This window comes from Macaca thibetana, chromosome 11 (assembly GCF_024542745.1).
Source record: "Macaca thibetana thibetana isolate TM-01 chromosome 11, ASM2454274v1, whole genome shotgun sequence".
NCBI lineage: Eukaryota > Metazoa > Chordata > Mammalia > Primates > Cercopithecidae > Macaca > Macaca thibetana.
The window spans coordinates 9400640-9423530 of record NC_065588.1 but is presented as its reverse complement, the minus strand read 5'-3'; the positions used below and the strand labels follow the sequence as shown (position 1 = coordinate 9423530).

At 34.6% G+C, this 22891-nt stretch overlaps 1 protein-coding gene across 1 annotated transcript in view; it reads left to right on the top strand.

Annotated features, from left to right (window-relative positions):
* The window catches only part of LOC126930039 (ovostatin-like), a 79667-nt gene extending 60600 nt beyond the window's left edge, over nucleotides 1-19067 (top strand). The window contains exons 22-34 of the mRNA XM_050746639.1: nucleotides 534-617; nucleotides 3546-3722; nucleotides 3918-3999; nucleotides 6660-6816; nucleotides 8608-8682; nucleotides 9015-9180; nucleotides 9380-9603; nucleotides 10978-11193; nucleotides 13144-13268; nucleotides 13900-13990; nucleotides 14493-14561; nucleotides 14775-14877; nucleotides 16589-19067. Of these exons, the coding sequence (XP_050602596.1) occupies nucleotides 534-617; nucleotides 3546-3722; nucleotides 3918-3999; nucleotides 6660-6816; nucleotides 8608-8682; nucleotides 9015-9180; nucleotides 9380-9603; nucleotides 10978-11193; nucleotides 13144-13268; nucleotides 13900-13990; nucleotides 14493-14561; nucleotides 14775-14877; nucleotides 16589-16656 (1637 nt within the window). The 3' untranslated portion in view covers nucleotides 16657-19067. The remainder of the gene's footprint in view (nucleotides 1-533; nucleotides 618-3545; nucleotides 3723-3917; nucleotides 4000-6659; nucleotides 6817-8607; nucleotides 8683-9014; nucleotides 9181-9379; nucleotides 9604-10977; nucleotides 11194-13143; nucleotides 13269-13899; nucleotides 13991-14492; nucleotides 14562-14774; nucleotides 14878-16588) is intronic.
* Nucleotides 19068-22891: the final 3824 nt, after the last annotated feature.

Below are 22891 nucleotides of genomic sequence, written 5' to 3'. Positions count from 1 at the left end.
AGATCTCATTTTATATTCCAATATTTTGTCACCTTAAGGAGCATACACAGGTAGTGGAGTATTTTTAATACCAGTATGAAAATTATGTTCAACCCAATTCAAAAAGTGTGGGTTCAGATTCAGTGTTTTATCACTTACAATTAGGAGATGTTCCAAATTTATTTTCTTTTGGCCTAAGCATACTCTTCTATACCAAGGCAGGAAAAACATCTAGTCTATTCATCCTATAAGTTGTTTTGTGAAAATCCAATTAAATCATAGGTGCAAAAGTAAATTGGAATGTACTCACCAAAGTTAAGGTTTCATTATATGTTAAATTGTAACTGATTGTGAAGAGTTTATGTGAATATGATTAGTTATAATTATAGGAATCTCTTTGACCTTTTTTCTGATTATTTCAGAGTTGGGAATAGTCAATAAGTAGACATTAAGTGATTTAACAATCAAGAAGATAACTTATATTCAAAGTCAAATCATGGTTTTTAAAATAAATGAGAGATCTGAATTAATAATTTCACTTTACTGTTTCCTAGGATCCACAGTATCTCAACCAGTAGTGCTAACTTTACCAGATAATCTTGTAAAAGATTCACCTAGAGCTTATTGGTCTGTCCTTGGTAAGTCTGCAAAGCACTATAATTACACAGGCTTGGAAAGAAGAGAAAAATTATACCTATTTCTGCCATGGTTCTATTTTGTCATCTGTTTTAGACTGCATTTCTAGCCTAAGAATTTTATAATTGAGGTTGGTATATATGACTAAGTTGTTATATATGACACACTCACTTTCCTTTCTTAAAGGCCATTTCATCTGACACATAAAAATTTACTCCCGTCATTAGCACTTCTGGCTCATGTCTCATTTAAGGCTACCTCAGTAAGGAAAAACTTTATGTTTTCTCACAAACCAGTGATTTTTAGAGTACAGTGTGCTGAACTGGTTAACATTGATATTTCACTTCTTTTGCCCTGAAATTACAACACTCAGGTAGGAGCAAACAGCATTCCACACAAAGGCAGTGGTCCCTGTGGGACAATGACCAAAGCTGGGCAAAGTGTCCTACTCGTAACTTACAGGCCCTGTAAACCTAGAACCCCAGTAATGCGCCAACAACTGGAAAAGCTTAAGGGTAATAAGAATAACTGTAAGACGTGTTTAGATATAGAAACATAAAATGTATGCCAAAATTAAATAGAATATATTCCTGTCATTGTTCCCATGTTAAAAAGGGCAAATTGCTTTCTTGCTCATTCCAGATTTCAAAGATAGTTACCTCCATGATTTATTTCTATCTTTTCAAAAAACAATTCTGGACTGTTTAGCCCCTACCTTCTAGTCATCACCTATATACGGCCCAGATTAAAGACTTAAGAGGAACATCTAAAGAATACTGTACAGTAGAAGGAATTCTGCACTCTCTGTGGCATTATGGTTATATCTTGCATTGTTGCAGTAGAAGAAGTATAGACCAGAAAAATACTAACAGGGAGGGGAAGAACACTCAGCTTATATCCAGAACATCCTCCAGTATCAAAACCAAAGAAGACCTGCACTTACTTGAGCTTTTGGCTTTGAGCAAGTAAGTCTCATTACCAAAATGATATCCAACAAATACAAGTCACAGACGCTACACCATTATATCCAGCACCATCATTCTAAACCCTTCTTATTTTTAGGCTCTCTTAATAGCAAATGGCTCAGTTTCCATCTATTTAGTGAGCCATTGAATTCAATTAGCTAGTTAGTGTTTTGTTGAGGATTTTTGGGGTTTATATGCATCAGGGATCTTGGTCTGTAGTTTTCTTTTCTTGTAATGTCCTTGTCTGGCTTTGGTATCAGGGTAATACTAGACTTGTAACATGAATTTGGAAGTATTACTTCCACTTTGATTTCTTGGAAGAGTCTGGTAAGAACTGATGTTAGTTCTTTAAATATTTGGGAGAATTCATCAGGGAAGCCATCCAGTCTGGGACTTTTATTTGATGGGAGACCTGTGATATTGATTAAATCTCCTTACTCACTATTAGTCTTCTCAGACTGTTTATTTATGATTCGGTCTTAGCAGGTTATGTGTGTGCATGAATGTATTTACTTCTAGATTATCAGTTTACTGGCATATAATGCTTCATAGTAGTTTTATATGATCCTTTGTATCCCTGTGGTATAAGTTCTAATATCTCATCCTTCATTTATGGTCCTGTTTATTTGAGTCTTCGCTCTTTTTATCTTAGGTAATGGTTTGTCGATTTCATTTATGTTTTCAACAAACTAGTTTCATTGATTGTTTTTCTAGTCTCTACTTCATTTATTCCTGTTCTAATCTTTGTTATTCCCTTTCTTTTGCTACCTTTGGGCTTAGTTTGTTCTTTTTCTGATTCCTTAAAATGTAACATTAGATCATTTATTTGTGATCTTTCTTCTTTTATGATATAGCAGTTTATGAATATACATTTACCTCTCCAAACTGCTTCTGCTGTATCCCATAAGATTTAGTATGTTGTGTTTCCATTTTCTTTTGTCTCAAGGTATTTTTTTATTTCCCTTTTGATTTCTTCCTTGACCCAGTGGGTATTCAGGCATGTGTTCAATTTCTACATATTTGTGAATTTTTGTCCTGTTATTTATTTCTAGTTTCATGCCCTTGTGATTCAAAAAGATTCCTGATATAATTTCAGTCTTCGGACTGTAGAAGTTCTTTACAGTGGCAAAGCATAGTGGATAAGAGAACTGACTTTCCCAGAAGGCTGCCTTGGGTTTGAATCCCATTTTTACCACTTGCTGTGTCACTTTGGGAAAATTGCTGAACCTCTCTGTGTCTCATTTCTTCATCCCTTACCTAAAGATAATAGTGTTACTTATTTCATAGGATTGTTATAAAAATTAAATGAGTTAAGATGCTTAGACATCTCGAGACATGTAGTAAATGCTACACAACTATTAGATATTGGTAGAAAGTGTGTAGGGAAGTGTCCAAGTCCAGGCACTCTGAAGCACTATTTTGTATGCTGAATTCCTGACTCCGCTGTGTCTTTTCCGGATGATGCTGGGAAAATTTTCAGCCTCTGTGTGCCTCAATTTCATTATAAATGAAAAAAATAATACCCATTCGTGTTATTATTATAAGCATTGAATGAATGAGCATGAGCAGAGTGTTCAGAACAGCATCTGATAAATGGCAAGCATTTTACAAAGGTTTATTTTGGGCCCAAATCCTGTTGTTTTTGAAATGATGATTGACCTGGAGTTTTCTACTTCACCCTGGGAGCTCTCCAGAAATTTTGATTCCCACAAACTTGGGTTCTTCTGCTCTTGGCTGTGCTGCTTTGGATAACATATCTCCACCATGGTTCTGAAAACAAGGCCCTGAGTTGTCTTGCTAATTCTATAGTGTGGGTCCAACAAATGGAAGAGAAAATAAGATCCAGATAATAGTTAAAATAATTATTTCCGGTATCTATGACATAGAGATGTTGAATACAAACTAATATTCTTCATCTTATCAATTTTTACAAAGTCCTTCATATTGACTTGATTGATTTTTCAGGAGACATTCTCGGTTCTGCCATGCAAAACTTACAGAATCTTCTTCACCTGCCTTTTGGTTGTGGAGAGCAGAATATGGCCCTATTCACTCCCAATATTTACATCTTGGACTATCTGAGTCAGACTCAACAACTGACCGAAAAGATCAAATCCAAGATTATTGGATACCTGACCACAGGTAAAGCATTTGGAAGCCTTATTTTGCTTCTCTCAGTTAAATCCCTGAATCCCGGCTATTTTGCTTGTTAAGTACGTGAATGTATTTGTCTGTATGTATACATCCATTTATAACTAACACAAATATTCAACTTATCCAACTTTTCTTCTGGATCATCCATTTTAATTTGAAAAATAATATCTCTTCCTGTTTCAGGTTATCAGAGACAGCTGTCTTATAAACACTTTGATGGATCATATAGTACCTTTGGACATAAAGATGAACATGGACACACATGGTTTGAAGTTTTGTTATTTACATCAGTTTAACTAGATGTTTCTAATTACTTCTAATCTACTTATTTTTTTCAAGGGATTTTTGAGAATTTTATAAAAACTATGGATCTTCCCCCACAAACTATAAATATACAAACTTCCACACACATATACACATTCTTTTAATAGGATTCCTGGGCTCTTGGGTTAAAGACTTATGGTATTTCTATCTTTTACTTACAAAAAAATTATACATGATACATAAGCAAATTACTAGACAAAGTAACTCAATAGAGCAGGATAAAAGGTATGAAACTACAATTATTATAGAAGCAAATTATTCCATTGAAACAATAATATCCCAACCTAACCTAAAGATAGTCTCAAGATTGTTTATGATAACTGATAGTGCCGCTCAGAAATTGTGCTGTGTAATTATGAATCCTCCTAATGAGACTTTAAAAACCTATATTGGAGCAGAATCCTGGTTGCGACAAATGGGGAAATAAGCACTAAAACCAAAATAATTTAAGCAAAGATTGCATTATTACTATAATGCCTAAAAGACAGGGTGATTAATGAGATGCAAGTTAAATTTTAAAATTTATTCCCTATATTATTAACTTTTATTTACAAATACATATTCACCCCTAGCTGCTATGTCCTGGGAACAGTAATACATCCTTGAGGTACAAAAAGACAGATGCTCGCTATAATAATCACTATTATTTCTTTTCTAATTGAGGGTAGTAAATCTCCATAATTACCCAGTGAGGCAGATAGCATCATGACACCCATTTTACATATAAAGAAACAGAAACACAATGTATTATTTTGCTAGGTACCATAAAAAAGCACCACAGACTAGATGGCGTAAACAACAGAAATTTGTCTTCTTATGATTCCGGGAGCCAGAAGTCCATGACTCAGGTGTTAATAACGTTGACATTTTTTTGAACCTGTCTTCTGGGCTTGGACATGGCTGTCTTCTCCCCGTCTTCTCATGGTCTTATCTCAGTGCATATCTGTGTCCAAATTTCCTCTTCTTATGAGGACACCAGTCATATTGTCGTATTGGATTAGAGTCTACTCAAATGACATCATTTTAACTTACCTCTTTGAAGACCCTATCTTTAAAAACAAGTCAAATTCTCCGGTACTGAGGTATAGGGGTTCAACATTTGAATTTGAATGAGGAGGCAACACAATTCTGCCCACAACCCACCGAGAGGTTAAATAATTTGTGCAAGTTCACATTGCCAATATTGTGGCAGAACTTGAATGTCTGTTCCAGAATGTGAACCTTCACTCACTACATTATTTTGCCTCTTGATAGTACATGACCCTTGACTCTGAGAAGTGTGGAGTATAGTGGGAAAAGGCAACTAAGAAAAAAAATTAAAACACAACGTGATAAAAGCTGTAATAAAAATATGCACATGATCCTATGGAAGTATATAGGCATGGCAACTTTTCCAGCAATTGTGTGATGACGTGTTTGGACCAAATGCAATGCATATTACACACATGGATGAATCCGACCGTGTTTACCTGTTAGGAATGCCAGTCTACAAGGGAGAAGTTAACTAAGTATAAACTACAGCTCGTTTTGGATGAACCATTTAAACCCTGTACACCTCAGGTTATCATGAAATGATAATAAGGCACACATGCCTCATCTTGGCCTCTTAAGATATTTTTCTAGTTACAACATCCTATAATTTCCCAATAAGCTCTTAGGTGTTAAGAGGGGACAAGTGCAGGAATTCTAGTTTTGCTTGGGGTAGAGATAAAAGAATCTGGGAAGATGTTATAGAGAAGGTGACTCTTCATTGAGGGCATGAATGATGAATTCAGAGAAGGAGGAAGAGAGGATTTAAGTCAAATGGATGGAGACTTGATTTAAGTTATTAACCAGCAACATATAAATTATTACCAAATCAGTAATATGCAAATTAAGCAAATCAGTAACATGCAAATTAATAAAAATATTATTCTTATCTGAGCAACTCATAAATAATCTCCATTAATGTTTTGGCAATATTTTCCTTCAGTCTTTTTCTCCTATGCTTTATAAACATAATTGAGATTATCCTGTATGAGAGGTTAGTCTTCCTTTCTTGAAACCTAACATTATTTGTAATAACTTTGCCATGTCATTAGAATAACTTAAATCATCCCTTAAGCCAAAGAGATGGGTGGGTGGACACGTTCGGCTAGAATTTGAGAAAGAAATTTTCAGGATGTGAAACTAAAAACATAATTGAAGCAAGTTACACTTTTTTTCTTTCTTTTTCTTTCTTTCTTTTTTTTTTTTTTTGAGATGGAGTCTCGCTCTGTTGCCCGGGCTGGAATGCAGTGGTATGATTTCGGCTCACTGCAACCTCTGCCTCCCAGGTTCAACCGACTCTCCTGCCTCAGCCTCCCAAGTAACTGAAACTACAGGTGCCCACGACCACACCCGGCTAATTTTCATACTTTTAGTGGAGAGGGGGTTTCACCATATTGGCCAACCTGGTCTCGAACTCCTGACCTTGTGATCCACCCGCCTCGGCCTCCCAAAGTGCTGGGATTACAAGCGTGAGCCACCATGCCTGGCCAGAAGCAAGTCACATATTTTAATGAGAATTCACCTGCCTCTCAATGGTTGTTATAATATGCACTGTATATCTTTTTTTTCCAGGCTCACTGCATTTGTTTACAAGTCATTTGCACAGGCTAAACGTTACATTTATATCGATGACAAAGTTCAATCCCAAACGCTTATTTGGCTCTTAAATATTCAGAAACCAGATGGCTGCTTCCTAAATTTTGGCAAAGTCTTCAACAATGCTTTGAAGGTACTGATGAGATTCTACCTTACAGTTTTCTATTCTTTCATTATAATTGTTTAGTGAATCCCAAAGTACACTGAAGAAATTGGTAAAAATTGTTGAACAGGAATTTCTACTAGCATAAACTAATTATCTTGAAAACCAATAAAACGTTTCTTTATAGCAAATGGAACATTTTCTTTCCTTCAGTCAGGTTAAAAACTCTAGAAGATTCTAACAGTAACTGTGGTGACTGGGGGCAGGGTGCAAGAGCAGGATTATTAGTAAAAGTGTAAACAAAGAAGTAACAGAACCTGGATAATTCTTAATAGCTTAGTGCTTTATCATTTAAGAAATTCTTTATCAATATTGTTTTATTATTAGAATTAAATTTGTTTTGCTCTTACTTGCTAATATCCCTGAGATAAGTGTTCATAATGAATATGCCTTTTATTTCTAAGTGTTTTAAAACTTATGTTTTCTTCATAATTATCATAGTAGTATTTATTTATTGAAAGTAGCTCGGAGATTTCATATAAGATATTGACCAAAATATTATTCATATGTCAACAATTCAGAAATAATCACCATTAATGTTTTGGCAATATTTTCCTTCAGTCTTTTTACTTATGCTTTATAAATATAATTGAGATTATCCTGCATGGATTTTTAGTCTTCCCTTTTTGAAACCTAACATTATTTATAATAACTCTGCCGTGTCATTAGAATAACTTAAAAACATAAAATTAATAGTTCTCTATACATCATCATATGAATAAACCAAAATCTTTCTTGAGGTTTCAGTAATGCTTAATAAACTCAAAATAATGTTTTGTTAACATTCTTATATGTAAATAGGCCCCTAGTTCATTATTGAATTAGGGTAGCTATCTAAAAGTGTAATTTTTTAAGGTTCTGATAAAACGTTACCAGATTGATTTTTAGTAAAATTGTGCCAATTTTGATTCTTTTTACATGTAGAGTATCTAACTCATAGCACTACTGCTGACTCTGAGTAATATAAGTATGAAAACAAAAATCTTTGAAAATATAAAAGAAAAAAGATGGTGCTTAATGTCTATTTTTGTTTATAGGTCAATTGGTTCAAAAGTCAAATATTTTTCATATGATTATTTTTAGTTTATTTTTTCTTATTTGTAACTGTCTTTTAATCTTTTGGAGCTAGTTTGATTTTCTTTATAGCTAATATTATTGACCTACTAGAATTTATTCAGTATGTTGTGTAATTTATATGTAATTTACTTCTATATTCCAAATAGTTCACCACTTATCATGACACCTCTTGTTAATTAATGCTTTCTGTTTCTACCGATTTTTGAGGCTAACTTTGTTACATTGTTTTCTATACTTGATATGATTTCTTTCTGCTCTATTGATTGATCTACTGATTATACTACTATAAAATATTTCTATTTTATACTATACTCTTTTAATCGTAGTAATATCATGGCATGCATTCTTTTCATGATACTTTTTATATTATTTCTAGGGTAAATATGAGGGTGAGAATTAAATTAGAACTTTGCAGAACATTCTCTCCCTCCTTTGATTCTAAATGCCTTCTGAGGCCCGTAAGTTATTTTGACAAGTGATATTCCTATTTATATAAAATGTTCATGTGTTTGTTCTCTATTTCCTACTTTTATAAACAGTATCTTTTGAGGACATGGAAAACTTCACCTCCCAAAAATATAGGAAAAGAAAACAAACAAACTGAGTTTTCAAATATATTAGATTTAGAAATACCCTTCCTCTGAATTCCATGAGACTGACATGTTACCCCTATGTTTCATTCAGGGAAAAGAAGATAATGAAATCTCTCTAACTGCATATGTTATCGGTGCTCTGCTTGAAGCTGACCACCCGGTCTCGGTATGTAGTCCACTGGTGATCCCACTAACTTGCTTCTTATGAACTTAGAACATTTTATGCCAACAATATAGTAATAGGAAGTAGAACTATATGTTTGTAGCTACCACATATGCTGAATAATACTGAATCAATATTCTTCTGAATCGTCAAATTACACTGTGCAGATGGAACTATGTAGAAATTAAAATAAGTATGTTGTATTTGCCCTTTGAACGTTTCAGCACAAACAAAATTCATTCCTAATTTTTTTCCAGCAATGATCGTATCTACATCTGTGTTTTTGTATGTGTTTTTGTGTGCACATTTGATTTTTTTTTTTTTATTCTTTGCAGTTTATGGCTATTCAAAAGGGTCTCCAGTGCTTAGAGACTGTATCTAGGGAAAGAGCTATGACTACTTATGAGCAGGCTCTCTTAGCCTACACTTACAGTTTAGTAGGCTATGAAGACAAAAGGGAATTCTTCTTCAATGAGCTGAACAAAAAAGCAAAAAGAGTAGGTGAGTGTTTTTGACCCTTCCTGGAGTAACATGCTGGATAAGTAGAATGATTGGCAGTGGGATAATTATCATCCCCTCATGTTTCTTTATTACCAGTTGTAAGGTTTGCACTCCCTCAAATACCACCCATTTGACCACACACAGTTATATGCCATGCTTTGACACAGACACTGTTGAATTCCTTTCACTTTTTGGTCAGGTGGCTCCGTGTACTGGGAACTGGAAGAGAGGTTTTCTATGGAAGGATCGTCATCTTTGTACTACCCTCAGGCTTCCTCCGCAGATATAGAGATGACCTGTTATGGGCTATTGGCTCTTCTTTTCAAGCCACAGCTGACTTCAGAAGAACTGTCCTATGCATCTCAGATTGTACATTGGGTGGCAAAGCAGCAAAATTCCCGTGGAGGTTTCTTCTCCACAAAGGTAACTCTATATCTTTGTAAAATTTCTATGCACAAGAAAATTGAGCACTTGCTTTGCGTTGGTGGTATTGGTCTTTAAATTTATATATTACATTTATGCAATTAAATGTAATTGTTGTCACTATTGAACTTGCTATCATTTTTCAATTTGCTGTCTTTCAGGTTTTTTACAGATGTAGCATTTTATCTAGTAATAATCTCTAAATACTTATTCAAATATGCTTTACTTTAATTTTTAAAATAAAAACTTAAGTACTAACCTACTAAATGTTCTATATAAAATTAGCTATGATTTTATCAGAAAAGGTGTTCTCAATTTGCATTATCATCAGCAGTGTGTACCTTTCATTATATAATTTCAAAATCATTTCTCTTGATCTGATACAATAAAATTAGTAATACATTCTGTATAAAAATAAATCTCCCTGGTTTCTACTTAGATAGAATATGCTTTCATTTTTTTAAAGTTCTCTTTTATTTCATATATTATAAATTTCCTGGTCATATCATTTGTATATTTCCTAATAGGGATATTAATCTTTTCCTTGATTATATGTAAGACTTCTGAATATAGTAAAGATATTAACCTTACTAATGCATGTAACATCCTTGTCAACTTTCTGTTTTTCTTCCAATTTTTATCATGCTTTAAAATACACATTCTTTTCTTTTCATTTTCACTGAATATAATTATTCTACTGAAGATTCTCACTTTAAAACTAAGAATAGTACTCAACACAAAAAATTATATAAATATATTATCAGACTTTTCTGTAATATGAATTAATTCATCGTATTTCTATTATGATTCATTTTATAGGATATATTTTGATTTTATAGGATATAATTTTATGGGATGTAATTTTATAGGATGTATTTTGATAGAGTTACAGTAGAGACCTAACTTTAAATGGCCAGCCAGTTCTCTCGATGTCATTTATGTAATAATTAATTGTCTCAATGATTTGAAATGCTACTGTTATTGAAATATAAAGTCATATATATTTTGTCATCTTTTTAGTCTTTTTGGTTTTTCCATTGATATTTTGGCCTCGTTGTATGCTTTGATGTTTGGTAAAACAAAACCTGATTTGATAGGCATTTAAAAAAAATTTTCTCGGCATTTTCTTACATTTTTATTCTATTAAACAATGTTTTGTTTGTGTTAAAGATTTGAACAGAAATGTTGCCACAAACCGCATTTGTCTGTTTAAATTATACAGCACCCAAGACAGTATAGTTCACAAAACAAAGTAAAATCCATGGAAAAAGATGTAATCGCATTTTAAATTATTTTTAAATAAATCACAGCTGTATTTGACTGATTGCTAAATCCCATGGTATGCTTTAATACAATTTGCCATTCTTCTTTTAGGATACCATTGTGGCTCTCCAAGCTCTGACGCTATTCCAGAGGCTCACTTTCTCTAAGAATAGACAAAATTCAGTGCAAATTTTCTCTGACCAAGGATTCAATACAGCCTTCCAAGTGAATGATAAGAACCGTTTGTTGCTACAACAAATTCCATTGCCAACAACTAAGGGAAAGTATATGGTGGAAGTGAATGGCAATGGCTGTGTTTATGTGCAGGTAATTTTGGGCTTTTTTACCCCCCAACTTATCAAAACTTATAATCTAAGTGAAACTAGAGAGAATAGTATAACGAACGAATAACTAGATTTAATAGTTTGTTCACATTTGGTCATTTTTGCTTCACATTGTTTCGCTGAATTCTAAAGTAAATTAGAGTTATCATGCCACTCCTAAATATGATATATATGGATCTCCAAAAAATAAATAAGGACATGCAATTATGTAACTGCAATGCCATTATCAGAGTGACCACACATTAACAATAGCTTGGCCAGGTGCAGTGGCTCACACCTGTAATCCCAGCACTTTGGGAGGCCAAGGCAGGCGGATCACTTGAGGTCAGGAGTTCGAGACCAGCCTGGACAGCATGGTGAAACCCCATTTCTACTAAACATACAAAAAATTAGCCAGGAGTGGTTGTGTGTGCCCGTAATCCCAGCTACTCGGGAGGCTGAGGCAGGAGAATTAATTGCTTGAACCCAGGAGACAGAGGTTGCAATGGGCCAAGAACATGCCACTGCACTCCAACCTGGGCAACAGAGTGAGACTCCATTTCAAAAAATAAATAAATAAATAAATAACAATAGTTTGTATTATGATATAATTTAATTATCAAACCTCTATCCCCAAATATACTTTATGGTTGTTTTTCAAATCAGGATTCAATCAAAGACCATACTTTGCAGCTGTTTGTTATGCTTCTTAAGTCTCTTTTAACCTAACAGATCTATCAAGTTTTTTGTATTTTTTGTGACATTAATTTGTGCAAGAGATCAGGCCAGTTGTGGTGTAGAATTTCCCTAATTCTGAATTTACCAGATTGTTTTCTTCTGCTGTCATTTAATTTGTTGTCTCATTCTGTGCCTTCTGTAACTAAAAGTTGGATCTATATTTATATTGTATCACATCTAGAGGCACATCATCATTAGTGATGTGAAGTTTGATCACTGGATTAAAGGTGGTGATAGCCATACTTCCCCAATAATGTTGCTGCTTTTTTCTTCTTTGCACCAACAATTAACATTCAAAATATTACATTGGGATCGTAAAGATGTTGAGTTCATCATCAATTTTTACCTAAAAGTCTTAACACGCATTGATGATCTTTACCTGATCAACCATTTCATTAAGAACTACAAAGTGGTGATTTTCTAATTCTATCACACCTTCTACCTTTATTAGCTGGCATTGCCATACTGTATAGTCCAATATACCAGAGTATACTCAATATGTCAAATGTTTCTGGACAGTTGGCAGTAGTTCCCTCTTTGACCATTACATATGACTTTGAAATTAATAATGTGTATATATGACTTTGTACTTGGACAGGTATATCTTCTGGAAATATTTCTTGAAGTGGGATTATTAGGTCAAGTTAAGTCTTTAACCAAGCCTCTTACCAAGTCGTTTTATCTTGGATTTAGATTCTACAATTTCTCTTATAATTTATTCATTGTATTTATGGTATTTACCTTGATTCCTGAAGTTCTGACATTATAGTAATTTTATCAGTTGCTTAAGGCTGAAATCAGATCATTTTAATTATTATCCAAAACACAGCATAGATATAGTCTAACTCTGCTACTCAGTAGCTGTATGAGTTTGGACGAGTTACTCATCTTTCTGTCCCCCATTTCCCTCATCTATAAAATGGAGGTTAAAAATAGCATCCACCTCAAAGGATTGTTGGAAACATTAAAATAATTATTATATAAAAAAGCTTTTAAAAGTAAGTACAGAGTATATGTTCAATAAATGTTAGCTAAAGTTACTAGTGTTACTAGTGTATTGTATAGAATTAGTGTTACTAGTATATTGTATATAATTGTATAGAAAAAAAGAAGCAGAGAGGTAAAAATTAACTTTAAGTTGAAATGTTAATGTGGAGGTAATGAATTTAAAATTAATCCTTTAGTTAATCAACAACATATTCTATGTTTCTCCAAGTCAACTCTGAGATATAACATCCTGCTCCCTAAGAAGTCATCTGGATTTTCCCTTTCTGTGAATACAGCCAATGCTTTCTGCAGAGGATTATTTGATGCAAAATTTGACCTTGTTGTTTCAGCCAGGTAACAACTCTTTTTTTTTTTTTTTTTTTTTTGGTAAACATAGATATCCCTCTACCTCTAATTCAGGTAGCCTAGTGTCTTTCTCTGCCTCCAAGTGAAACCACATTCCAATTATTGTATGTGAAAGACTGGCCTATCTTTATCCTCTTGGAAAATATATTTCATCTTGTTTAAATTGTCTAAATTTTATGAGATTATGGTAGGTGCAAAAATAAATCTGACTTCGCAAAAATATGGACCAGGAGGAAGTTGTAAGGGAAAAAATTCTATAAATTCCTCCTCAAGAGGTACATTTTCTTAGTTTCTAGTTTGTAAATCAACACATTGCAAACTCTTACTTTTGAAACATAAAATTCTAAAACGAGGTTATCAGACCTAGGTTCAATTCTCTGGGTCCACTTAGGAATGAATTAAGATGCATGTTGTGTCATTTCGGAGCACCACTAACTTCAGTTTATTATTAAATTATTCCAGTCTCAGAACAATAAACTCTATAAAGGGGATGATAAAATAAACTTTTTTTTTTGCATGAAAATACATTTTATTTTTTGTTTTCCTAAATATTTTTGTTTTCCTAAATAATGATCAAAGTTTATCTGAATTTTAAATTTTGTACTTTTTTAAAAAAAAGTTATTATGGAAAGCGCAACTCTTCCAACATGGCAATCATTGATGTGAAGATGCTTTCAGGATTTGTACCAGATAGATCATCAGTTAAGAAGGTAAAGACTTAAATGCTGTTAATTGAAATAACTTCAGAATAGATACAATGTGTTGAGCGCTGTGCTATACTATACATTGGCCACAAGTTTATTTAAAAAAGGAATACATTTTCTATTCTTAAGGAGTAAAATTTGAATCTTATGTGTATCTTAAAGTAAAACATTGAGGTTCTCAAACTAATTTATATTCTTATATTGTCAAAACAGTGTATCACTAAAAAACAGGTAAATGAGTTAGTGTTTAGTTATTATTATATTCATTCTATTATTCTATTTATTTAAAATTAGAAACTAATATATACAGATAGATGTTTCAAAAATGTTGAATGAGTAAATCTCAAAGATAAATATTTGTTGTTGAAGCTTTATAGAAACATGGCAAGTATTTATAAAGATGCAGAAAAACCTCCAAGTTGAAAGCAAATATTTTATCTTTGGATCACTAGATGTTTGTAATCCTAGTTCCCTGAATTTTCAGCACACTTTTCTTCCTTATTTTTAGCTTCAAGAAGATGGCAAAGTACAACGAGTAGAAATCAAAACCACTCATGTCTTTTTCTACCTGGAGAATGTGAGTTTACTGTCATAACTTAGTTTGTGTGTTGATGTATATGCTTGAGTCACAATGTGGTTTTACTTTTGTCTTTGTTTTTTTATGTTTAAAAAAGTTTCCTAAGAGCAAAAGTATCGAAACCGTATTGCTAAAATAATTCTGAATATTTGAAATGGAGAGAAGTTAAGGGAATACATTTCAATATGCATAACAATATTGATTTATTCTCAGGTTACTCAAAAAGAAATTCAATTCTCATTCTCCATCAAACAAGATGCACTCGTATCCAACATCAAGCCAGCATCTGTTCAGCTCTATGATTATTATGAAACTGGTAAGAACCGTATTTAGTTACTGCGGTTTTTGTCATTAAGTAATTGCAGTTCTGGCCGTTACATTCAAGGCGAAAACCACGATTGCTTTTGCACCAACCTAAATAGTTAAACCAATTTTCATTTTCCCTACTGCTGTTACAGTTCTTATGTTTGAAATCTTCTTCCCTTGTTTGGTGTTTTGTAACTGTTCATACTGCCTAATAAAAAAAGCATCAGAATTTCAAGAGCAAAATTTGAGGGTTTTTTCTACCTAAATGGACAAAACTGGCCTGATTTTTCTTAACCAGTCTTCTCACTAAGATGTTCACTTAAATTATTGGAAAATAAATGTGAAGCAGGCTATCTAGCTGAATATAGATTCAGGCAAAATAAAGTTAATGGCTATGAAGGTTGGCATAGTTTATGCATTAGTGTGAATTACAGGATACAGAAATTACGTGTTTATTTGAAGAGAGAAAGAGACATATACTATTAGCGATGATAAAGATATGTTCATAAAAATATTCTTAGAAAACATTTTTAAAGTCACAACCATTTATTATTCCTTGCAATTCTATGGATCAGCCAAGCTGATTGGTGCACGGTGACTGGTTTGGGCTGGTTCAGCTTTTCCCTCTTTGAATTGCACCTGTAATTCACCTGGTGAGTTGGCCAGCTGGATATTCTAGGAGCCCTCATTCATATGTCTAGCATTGGACTGGCTCTTGATTGGCGGCTGACTGACTGCCAGCTGAATCAGCTTATTCTTGCCTCTCATCCTTCAACAGGCTAGTCTGGGCATCTGTTTATCTAGTTAGCTACCATCTATCTATTCATGTATTGCTTAGCACAGTGAAATTTTTAAATAAAAAATTTATAATCAGAGCCAACTTGGTCAGATAATTTTGGGTTTCTGGATTTTGTTTTGTTTTGTTTTGTTTTCAACCAAGTTCTTATGGTGTTATTAATGTTTTAACCAAGGCTCAGGAAAGGCAAATTCTTACTGATAACACCAAACAAGTAAGTAGCAGAATACAATCTCTAAATGAGGTCTTTTGTTTTGAAATTGAAGCTTATCTGAACACTGTGCTTTTGCAAGGTAAAAATTATGTCTATGAACACATTAAAACATAGGTCTAATAACTTTACCAATTAAAGAATTAAAATGACAAGTTAATTATTTTCAAGTCAGATTACCTCAGCCAATAAATGACTCACAGACTTTTTGAGAAAACAAAAACCTGTTTTATACATGCTATCTTGATAAATATTTCATCCAAAAAAGGGAGTGAATCAATAGTGATACAAACTATTAAGTGTTAAGTGTAAGTCAACAGTGGTTTACAAACTTTGAGTACCTACACATTTGGTAAGCACATCTTTACTTCTTTACAAAAACCTGGTTGAACTAAGTCTTCACTGTCCCTCCAGCTCTTGTGGTAAAATAGACACTTTATTCTAGAAGAGAAAACCCTAACCTCTGTTAGGTTTCAATATGTATCATATACAAAACATCATACCTGAAACACTTAAGAATGATCATATGGGTATGCATGCAGTGTGATGTAAATCAGAAGAATAAAAATACACTATATTTGGAAGCTGTTAAGCAAAGAAATTGTTATAGTAGCACAGATTTAGGGGAATTTATTTCTAAACAGATAAGAAATAAAGATGCTTTCTTCTTGAACAATGCTATAAAACTTTCTAATAACAATTACTGTCTTTCAGATGAATTTGCACTTGCAGAATACAGCACACCATGTGGTCAGATGTCCCTTGAAACCTCCTCATTCTAGGATAAGGAAAATGAGATGGAAAAGAAGATACTTTGTAACTGAGATATCTATCAAGTTTGTTCCTGGAAGCTTTAAGCCTGCACTTCCCAAAAGCTTCAACCAGCAGAGACCAGGGCCAGTAGACAAACGCTCTCACCTCTGCTCTTAGTCAAGAACTGTGGGAGGCGTTCCAAATGCTTCTCATGAAGTCCCCTTGAAATCCATCTCCCAGATTTTCAGGAAGCAGACTCCAAAACAAATCCTTAAATTAGCCTTTGTCCTTTTTTGACACAGTCTCCCTGCTCTCTCACTCATGTTTCCTGGGCTCCCCAGTGAAATGAATTATCTGCATCCAAGCCCTTACCTCAAATTCTACTTTCAGGGCAACCCAAGCAGAGAAAGCCTATCCCATCAATCACTGAATAACTATAGAAAACACTTCGTTAGATAAGGAGTATTCTAAGGTATTGATACTTTAGTTCTGGTATGTGTTTCTGAATAATTTCTCTGGGAAGTGTGGAAAAGTAAGCCTTCATGTTATTGAAACGTAAATATGTTTATTTTCCTTGGCAACTATTGTTGAGTAAAACCTGACCAGAATCCATGGTTTTTTTTGTTTGTTTTTTGTTTTTTTGTTTTTTTAAAAAAGAACCTATGTATTTTTAACTTCCATTTTAAAACTGAATTTTCTTTCTCCAGATAAGCTTAGGATGAAACAAACACCCCCATCTCCTCTCTAACCCAATCACTTAGAGCATCATTTCTGAAGATATATTTGTAAAGTTTTCTTGGCTATAAAATATTATATACTTGATTTAATTATAAGATCAAATATTCATTAGTATGTTATTATTAAACACATATATTTTAGAAAATTATTTTTATACATGTACCTAAAGCATTTACTTGTAACTGTTAAGATAAAAGAATAAATTTATGTTATTTTGAGCCACAAAGTATGAGATAATTTGTTACTGCAGCAATAGAAAATGAATGCACTATCTCATAAATATCTCAAACATAATGAACTTAAACATTTCAAATGTCATTTGTCATTCCTAACTGCTCCCCAATGCAATCAGTCTCGCTTTATACCTGGTCACCCAGTCATCTCAGTAATGTTATTTCACATCCACACAGATCTATGGTACAGGTGCAAGACCTGTGTATTTTGCTTATTTCTCCCTGGCTCACAGACTTTACATCCATCAGTAATACCTATCATTTATACCTCCAAAATCTATGTTCTAAAAGAGAGGTTTAAAAAAATTTTTTTTCATTTGCTTAGATCTCTTCTTCTATAGCTTTCCATGGTACATCAGATAACAATGAATGTTTTACCATAGTTTACAAGGTATTAAATGAAAATGCCCCTGCTTATCTGTCAAATATCATTTTATTCCCCTTTCCCACTTCAATCAAATATTATTTTATTCCCCTTTCCCACTTCAATCACAGTGACTTCTTTCAGCTCTGGCTGTATTCAAGTATCCAAACCATACAATATCTAGAACAGGCAAAACTATGGAGACAGTAAAAAGATCAATGGTTGCCAGGGGTTGCAGGGAGGGAAAGATAATTAGGTGAAACACAGGAAGTTTTTAGGACAGTGAAACTATTGTGCATGGCACTATATATAATGTATATTGGATACATATCATTATACATTTGCCAAAACTCATAGAATGTACAACACCAAGAGTGAACCCTAATGTGAACTATGGTCTTCAGTGATAATGATGTATTAAGTAACTTCATCGATTGTTAACAAATGGATCACTCTGGTGCAGAATATTGATAGTGAGGGAACCTGTCCATATGGGAACAGAGGGTGCACATGAGAGCTCTCTCACTTTCTGCTCAATTTTTCTATGAAACTAAAACTACTCTGAAAAAATAAAGTATACTAAAAAAGATATTAAGGGTATCTTCATTATTGCTGCAATAATGGCGATTTTAAAACCCAACCCCAAACTCAGTGGCTTCCAACAAGAAATATTTATTTCTCCCTCTCATTGATCTGTGGATCAGATGTGGCTACGTTGGGCTTATTTGGGCTTGGCTAACCTTGTGCCCAGAATGACGACTGGTTTTAAGTCTGATCCATGTGCCTGTTAACCTATGACAAGTAGCTACTACAAAGGTCCTGAGTACACAGCCTTGACTTGTTCTGTGTAAGAGGCGGGTAGATATGTTGGTCATTGTGTGGTGGGCATGCATACCATAGAGGAATGCTCATTAAATAAATAAATAAATCTTAAACAATTTTTGTTGTTGTTGTTATGAAGAGTGCCTATAGCTCCCAAATTCAATTTCTAAAAATTGTGCCCTCCCAAACATTTATTCTTTGGTCAGCTTTTTAATGTATTTTTTCCCTTAATCCTCATTGGCATCACCACTGACCTTTCCATGATTTTTCAATAAAATAAAAGAAGGGGTGATTCCAAAGAGTAAAACCATGTTATAGAAAAATTTACTACAAAAAATTATGATATGATTAATTATATGATTGAATATATTTCCAAACATTGATATGCTATTTCATCCTGTCTGGTATAGCTGTTGACAGCTATACCATTGGCAATCTCCATTTGTCAGTTAAACAGAAAAACATCCATTATTGCAGGGTGTAAGGACAAATAAATATTTTAAATAGTTTTAATTCTCTCTGTGGAAAATAAAGGAAGAGACCAATCCTCCCTCCCTTTCTTTAGTTTCCTTAGAAAACTTGTTACTTTAAGTCTTTTCTCCTCTTTGCAATGTAACCAAACCTTTCTGAACGCTGGGTAGGATTCGTCAGCATTATGAAGAATGTGGGAGTCATTTCTTTGAAACGTCAACATCAAAGGAGATAGCATCCCTATCTGCAATTTCTGCAGGAGGGTAGGAGGCCAGCTTCGATGGGCACCTTGCTCCAAGTTAAACTACCTCTTATCATGAAGATAAGAAGAGTTTATTTTTTATTTAGAATAAATCCCATTAACTAACACACAAGGTCACTCCTAAGACCAAGTGAATCTAGGACAAATTATGTGTGATAAATGGTGCAGTCAAGTCCCCTTACTTGAAGGCTAGTTAGTGCTTAAGAACATATATGTAATGGGCTGCATCAGCTCAGCCATACAAAAGGCTGAGGTTCCTTTCTGTCTTTGCAAACTCTTACCGGATTGGCTGTGATGCACTCACGTTCTGGCTTAATGATTATTCCATAATTAAAGTGCTTTCCTTCTCCAATACCTTTATGGAGAGGACTTCTGGGTTGGGAGATTTTACTTTCATTATATTTCCCCAACAAGGCACACCTGTAGAAATGAAGATGTCACACTTAGCTTTTCAAGGTTACCTCTGGGTGTAAAAGAGAAAAAACTTAGAAAAAGTAAGCTAACTAGGGAAAAGAAATTGAACAAATGGAGAAATGTGCCTCAGACTAGAATAGAAATAAAGCATATATTGGTGCGAAAGTCCAAAAATAAAGAGAAGCACATTTCAAACTCCTATTTTTTTAATTGAACATAGATAAGAAAATTAAACAGAAAATTAAAGAAATACAGCCTAAATGAGGAAGAATTCCCAAAACAAAATTGCGCTGTGTTTTCTTCTTATTCTTGGAAAATTATTCTTCTTATTCTTGGAAAATTATTCTTACCATAATTTCTCTTACCAATCATATTCTTACTAACAGTTTTAATTTTACCAACACATATTTTGATTCTGAAGACTTGGAAAAGATCTAAACTAGTTTTAAAGGAAAAGCTAAATTTTTTTCAAAAATAAAGACCCATTAAGATTGTGATTGAATTAACTACATATTTTAGTCTCAGTCCAGATCTAATCAAGTAAAAACTTGACCTTCTGGGAGGCAACTTAGAGCCACAAAGAGGCACACAGCGATACATTTTTAAGCGCTGATCATTTCCAATAAGCAGGGTTACTCTATTTTGCTCAAATCTCATAATAATTTTTTTATTTTCCAAAAACATTTCATTGAATTTTCCTTTGAACATGCCCTTCAGGAGGTACATTTCTCATAGAGAGATGCTTTTTCCAGCACTGTCCCATTTGCTTTCATTAACATTTACCGTTTTAACTTTTTCAACATGCTTCTATCCTGCTTGGAAAAAAAACAGGAAATCATTATCTAAAGAAAAAGGAGGGGAAAGATAAGGATGAGCTTGTCTCTTTTTTTATTTTGAGAGCTTTCTACTTCTATTTCACTCCGAGACCTAAATATTTTGTGCCATTTTCTCTCTCTCTCTTAGTTTATAGGCGACAATCTCTCCCTCCCTCTCAAACTCTCCGTACTACGTTCTCCATGCCACCCCCTGGGCCATAATTTTTTTTTTTTTTTTTTTTTTTTTTTTTGAGGCGGAGTCTCGCTCTGTTGCCCAGGCTGGAGTGCAGTGATCTCGGCTCACTGCAAGCTCCGCCTCCCGGGTTTATGCCATTCTCCTGCGTCAGCCTCCGGAGTAGCTGGGACTACAGGCGCCGCCACCGCTCCCGGCTAATTTTTTGTACTTTTAGTAGAGACGGGGTTTCACCGTGTTAGCCAGGATGGTCTCGATCTCCTGACCTCGTGATCCGCCTGCCTCGGCCTCCCAGAGTGCTGGGATTACAGGCGGAGCCACGGCGCCCAGTCGGCCCCCTGTGCCATAACTTTAATCCATGAAGCAGGAGTATCACTGCATGTTGAATAAGAGGAATACTTTTTGGTGAAATATGCTTTCCTAAAAAGTTCCAGTTTTCAGCAAATTTTTCTATATCATCAGGTAAACCTGCCATTTGTGATGAATTTCTCAAAATGTTTTTACAAAATATAAAATGAAAGAAGACATGAAAATGCTATTGGAAATGCTGGCAAATGGTGAAAAAGAAATGGGAGGAAAAAAACGATATTTCTCAGGTCACTTCACCAGGTTAGTCTTTCTCTAAAAGGGATTTTACAAAACAATTGGGCTGGAGAAAAGGGGTAGAGATGGGATACGAGTGGCAACACGTTTTATTCTTGAGTTTCTGTACTTGCTATTTCTGGTTCCTAGCCTCTACCAACTGAATTTTTGTGCATGTATCTTCTTTTTTATGTGTGTATTCCTGTACACATGGGGCACGGGGGCCTGTGCTAATCTCAAATGTCACTAATACTGAGTCAGGAAAAACAGATGCCTGCCATTGTCCCTACCAGGGTTGATTTGTCTGAAGGACCAAATTTAAAGCCAGGTAATCAGGAGTTGGAAAAGAGTTTCTTGGTTTCTGAGAGTGACCAGGATGGATTGTGTGAGTTGAGAACAGAGAGGATACTAAGGAAAACTTGCCACCGTGATAGAAAAGAAGTAAGGCACAGCAACTGTTGAGTCAGAGCCATCTCCCACAATGGGACGCCCCTATATTGCAGCAGAATGGGCTCCTTGAAAGAATTGCTCCCAACTTGGTAACCTTAGGAAGTAAAAGCTAGTGGTTCCAAATACCTGAAATTTCCGTAAGTTCTTATCTGGAGAGTACACAAACAAGAAAATTTTACAGTGATATAAAATGGACAATGAAGTCATACAATTTTGGAATTTAATTAACATTAAATTAAATATAATTGAATGATGGGTGTTATTTATATTTTAATTAAGGTACTCTTAAGAAGAAGAAAAGATTTCTCAAAATGTTGCACGAAGTAATGCAAGAAGTGAAGAGCTGTGTGAGTACTATTTTTTCACAATTTGGCTCCATAATCACTGAATAACTCTTTCTCCAATACCTTGATTTATTTCTTTGCAATGCTAATTTGACTTAACAAGGAGCTGTGGCCCTCGGTTGGGATTGGCAGTGAAACTTGTAAGCCCACAGACTTCACCCTATCCAGGTTTGTTTCCTTTAAGAAAGGGCATAGGGTGAGAACCCTGCTCTGATGGGTGGGGTCGCCAGCTCGCTGGGTCTCCGGGTCTCTGAGGTTGCATGGGTCCTCTCTGCAGGCCACCGGCTCTCTGAGGAGCCTTTCCTGAGAAGGCAGGCCTGGGTCCACAGCCGTGGCCTCTATTGCCTGGAAAGCCACAGTGCAATCCACATTAGTAAAGATGGCCTCCAAGGGGATGGCCACGTGGTGGAGGCCTGCGGCAGGGTGGCCCCGGTCTCCAGGGGCAGATCTTCTGGCTTCCTCTTTCCATTCCGTGTGCAGAGTTAGTACCCACCCGGGGACCTGCTGTTAGTTGCCCCCTCCCTCCCTACTTGAAAACAAAAGAAAAAAGAGAAAAGAAGAAAAAGAGAAAAGAAA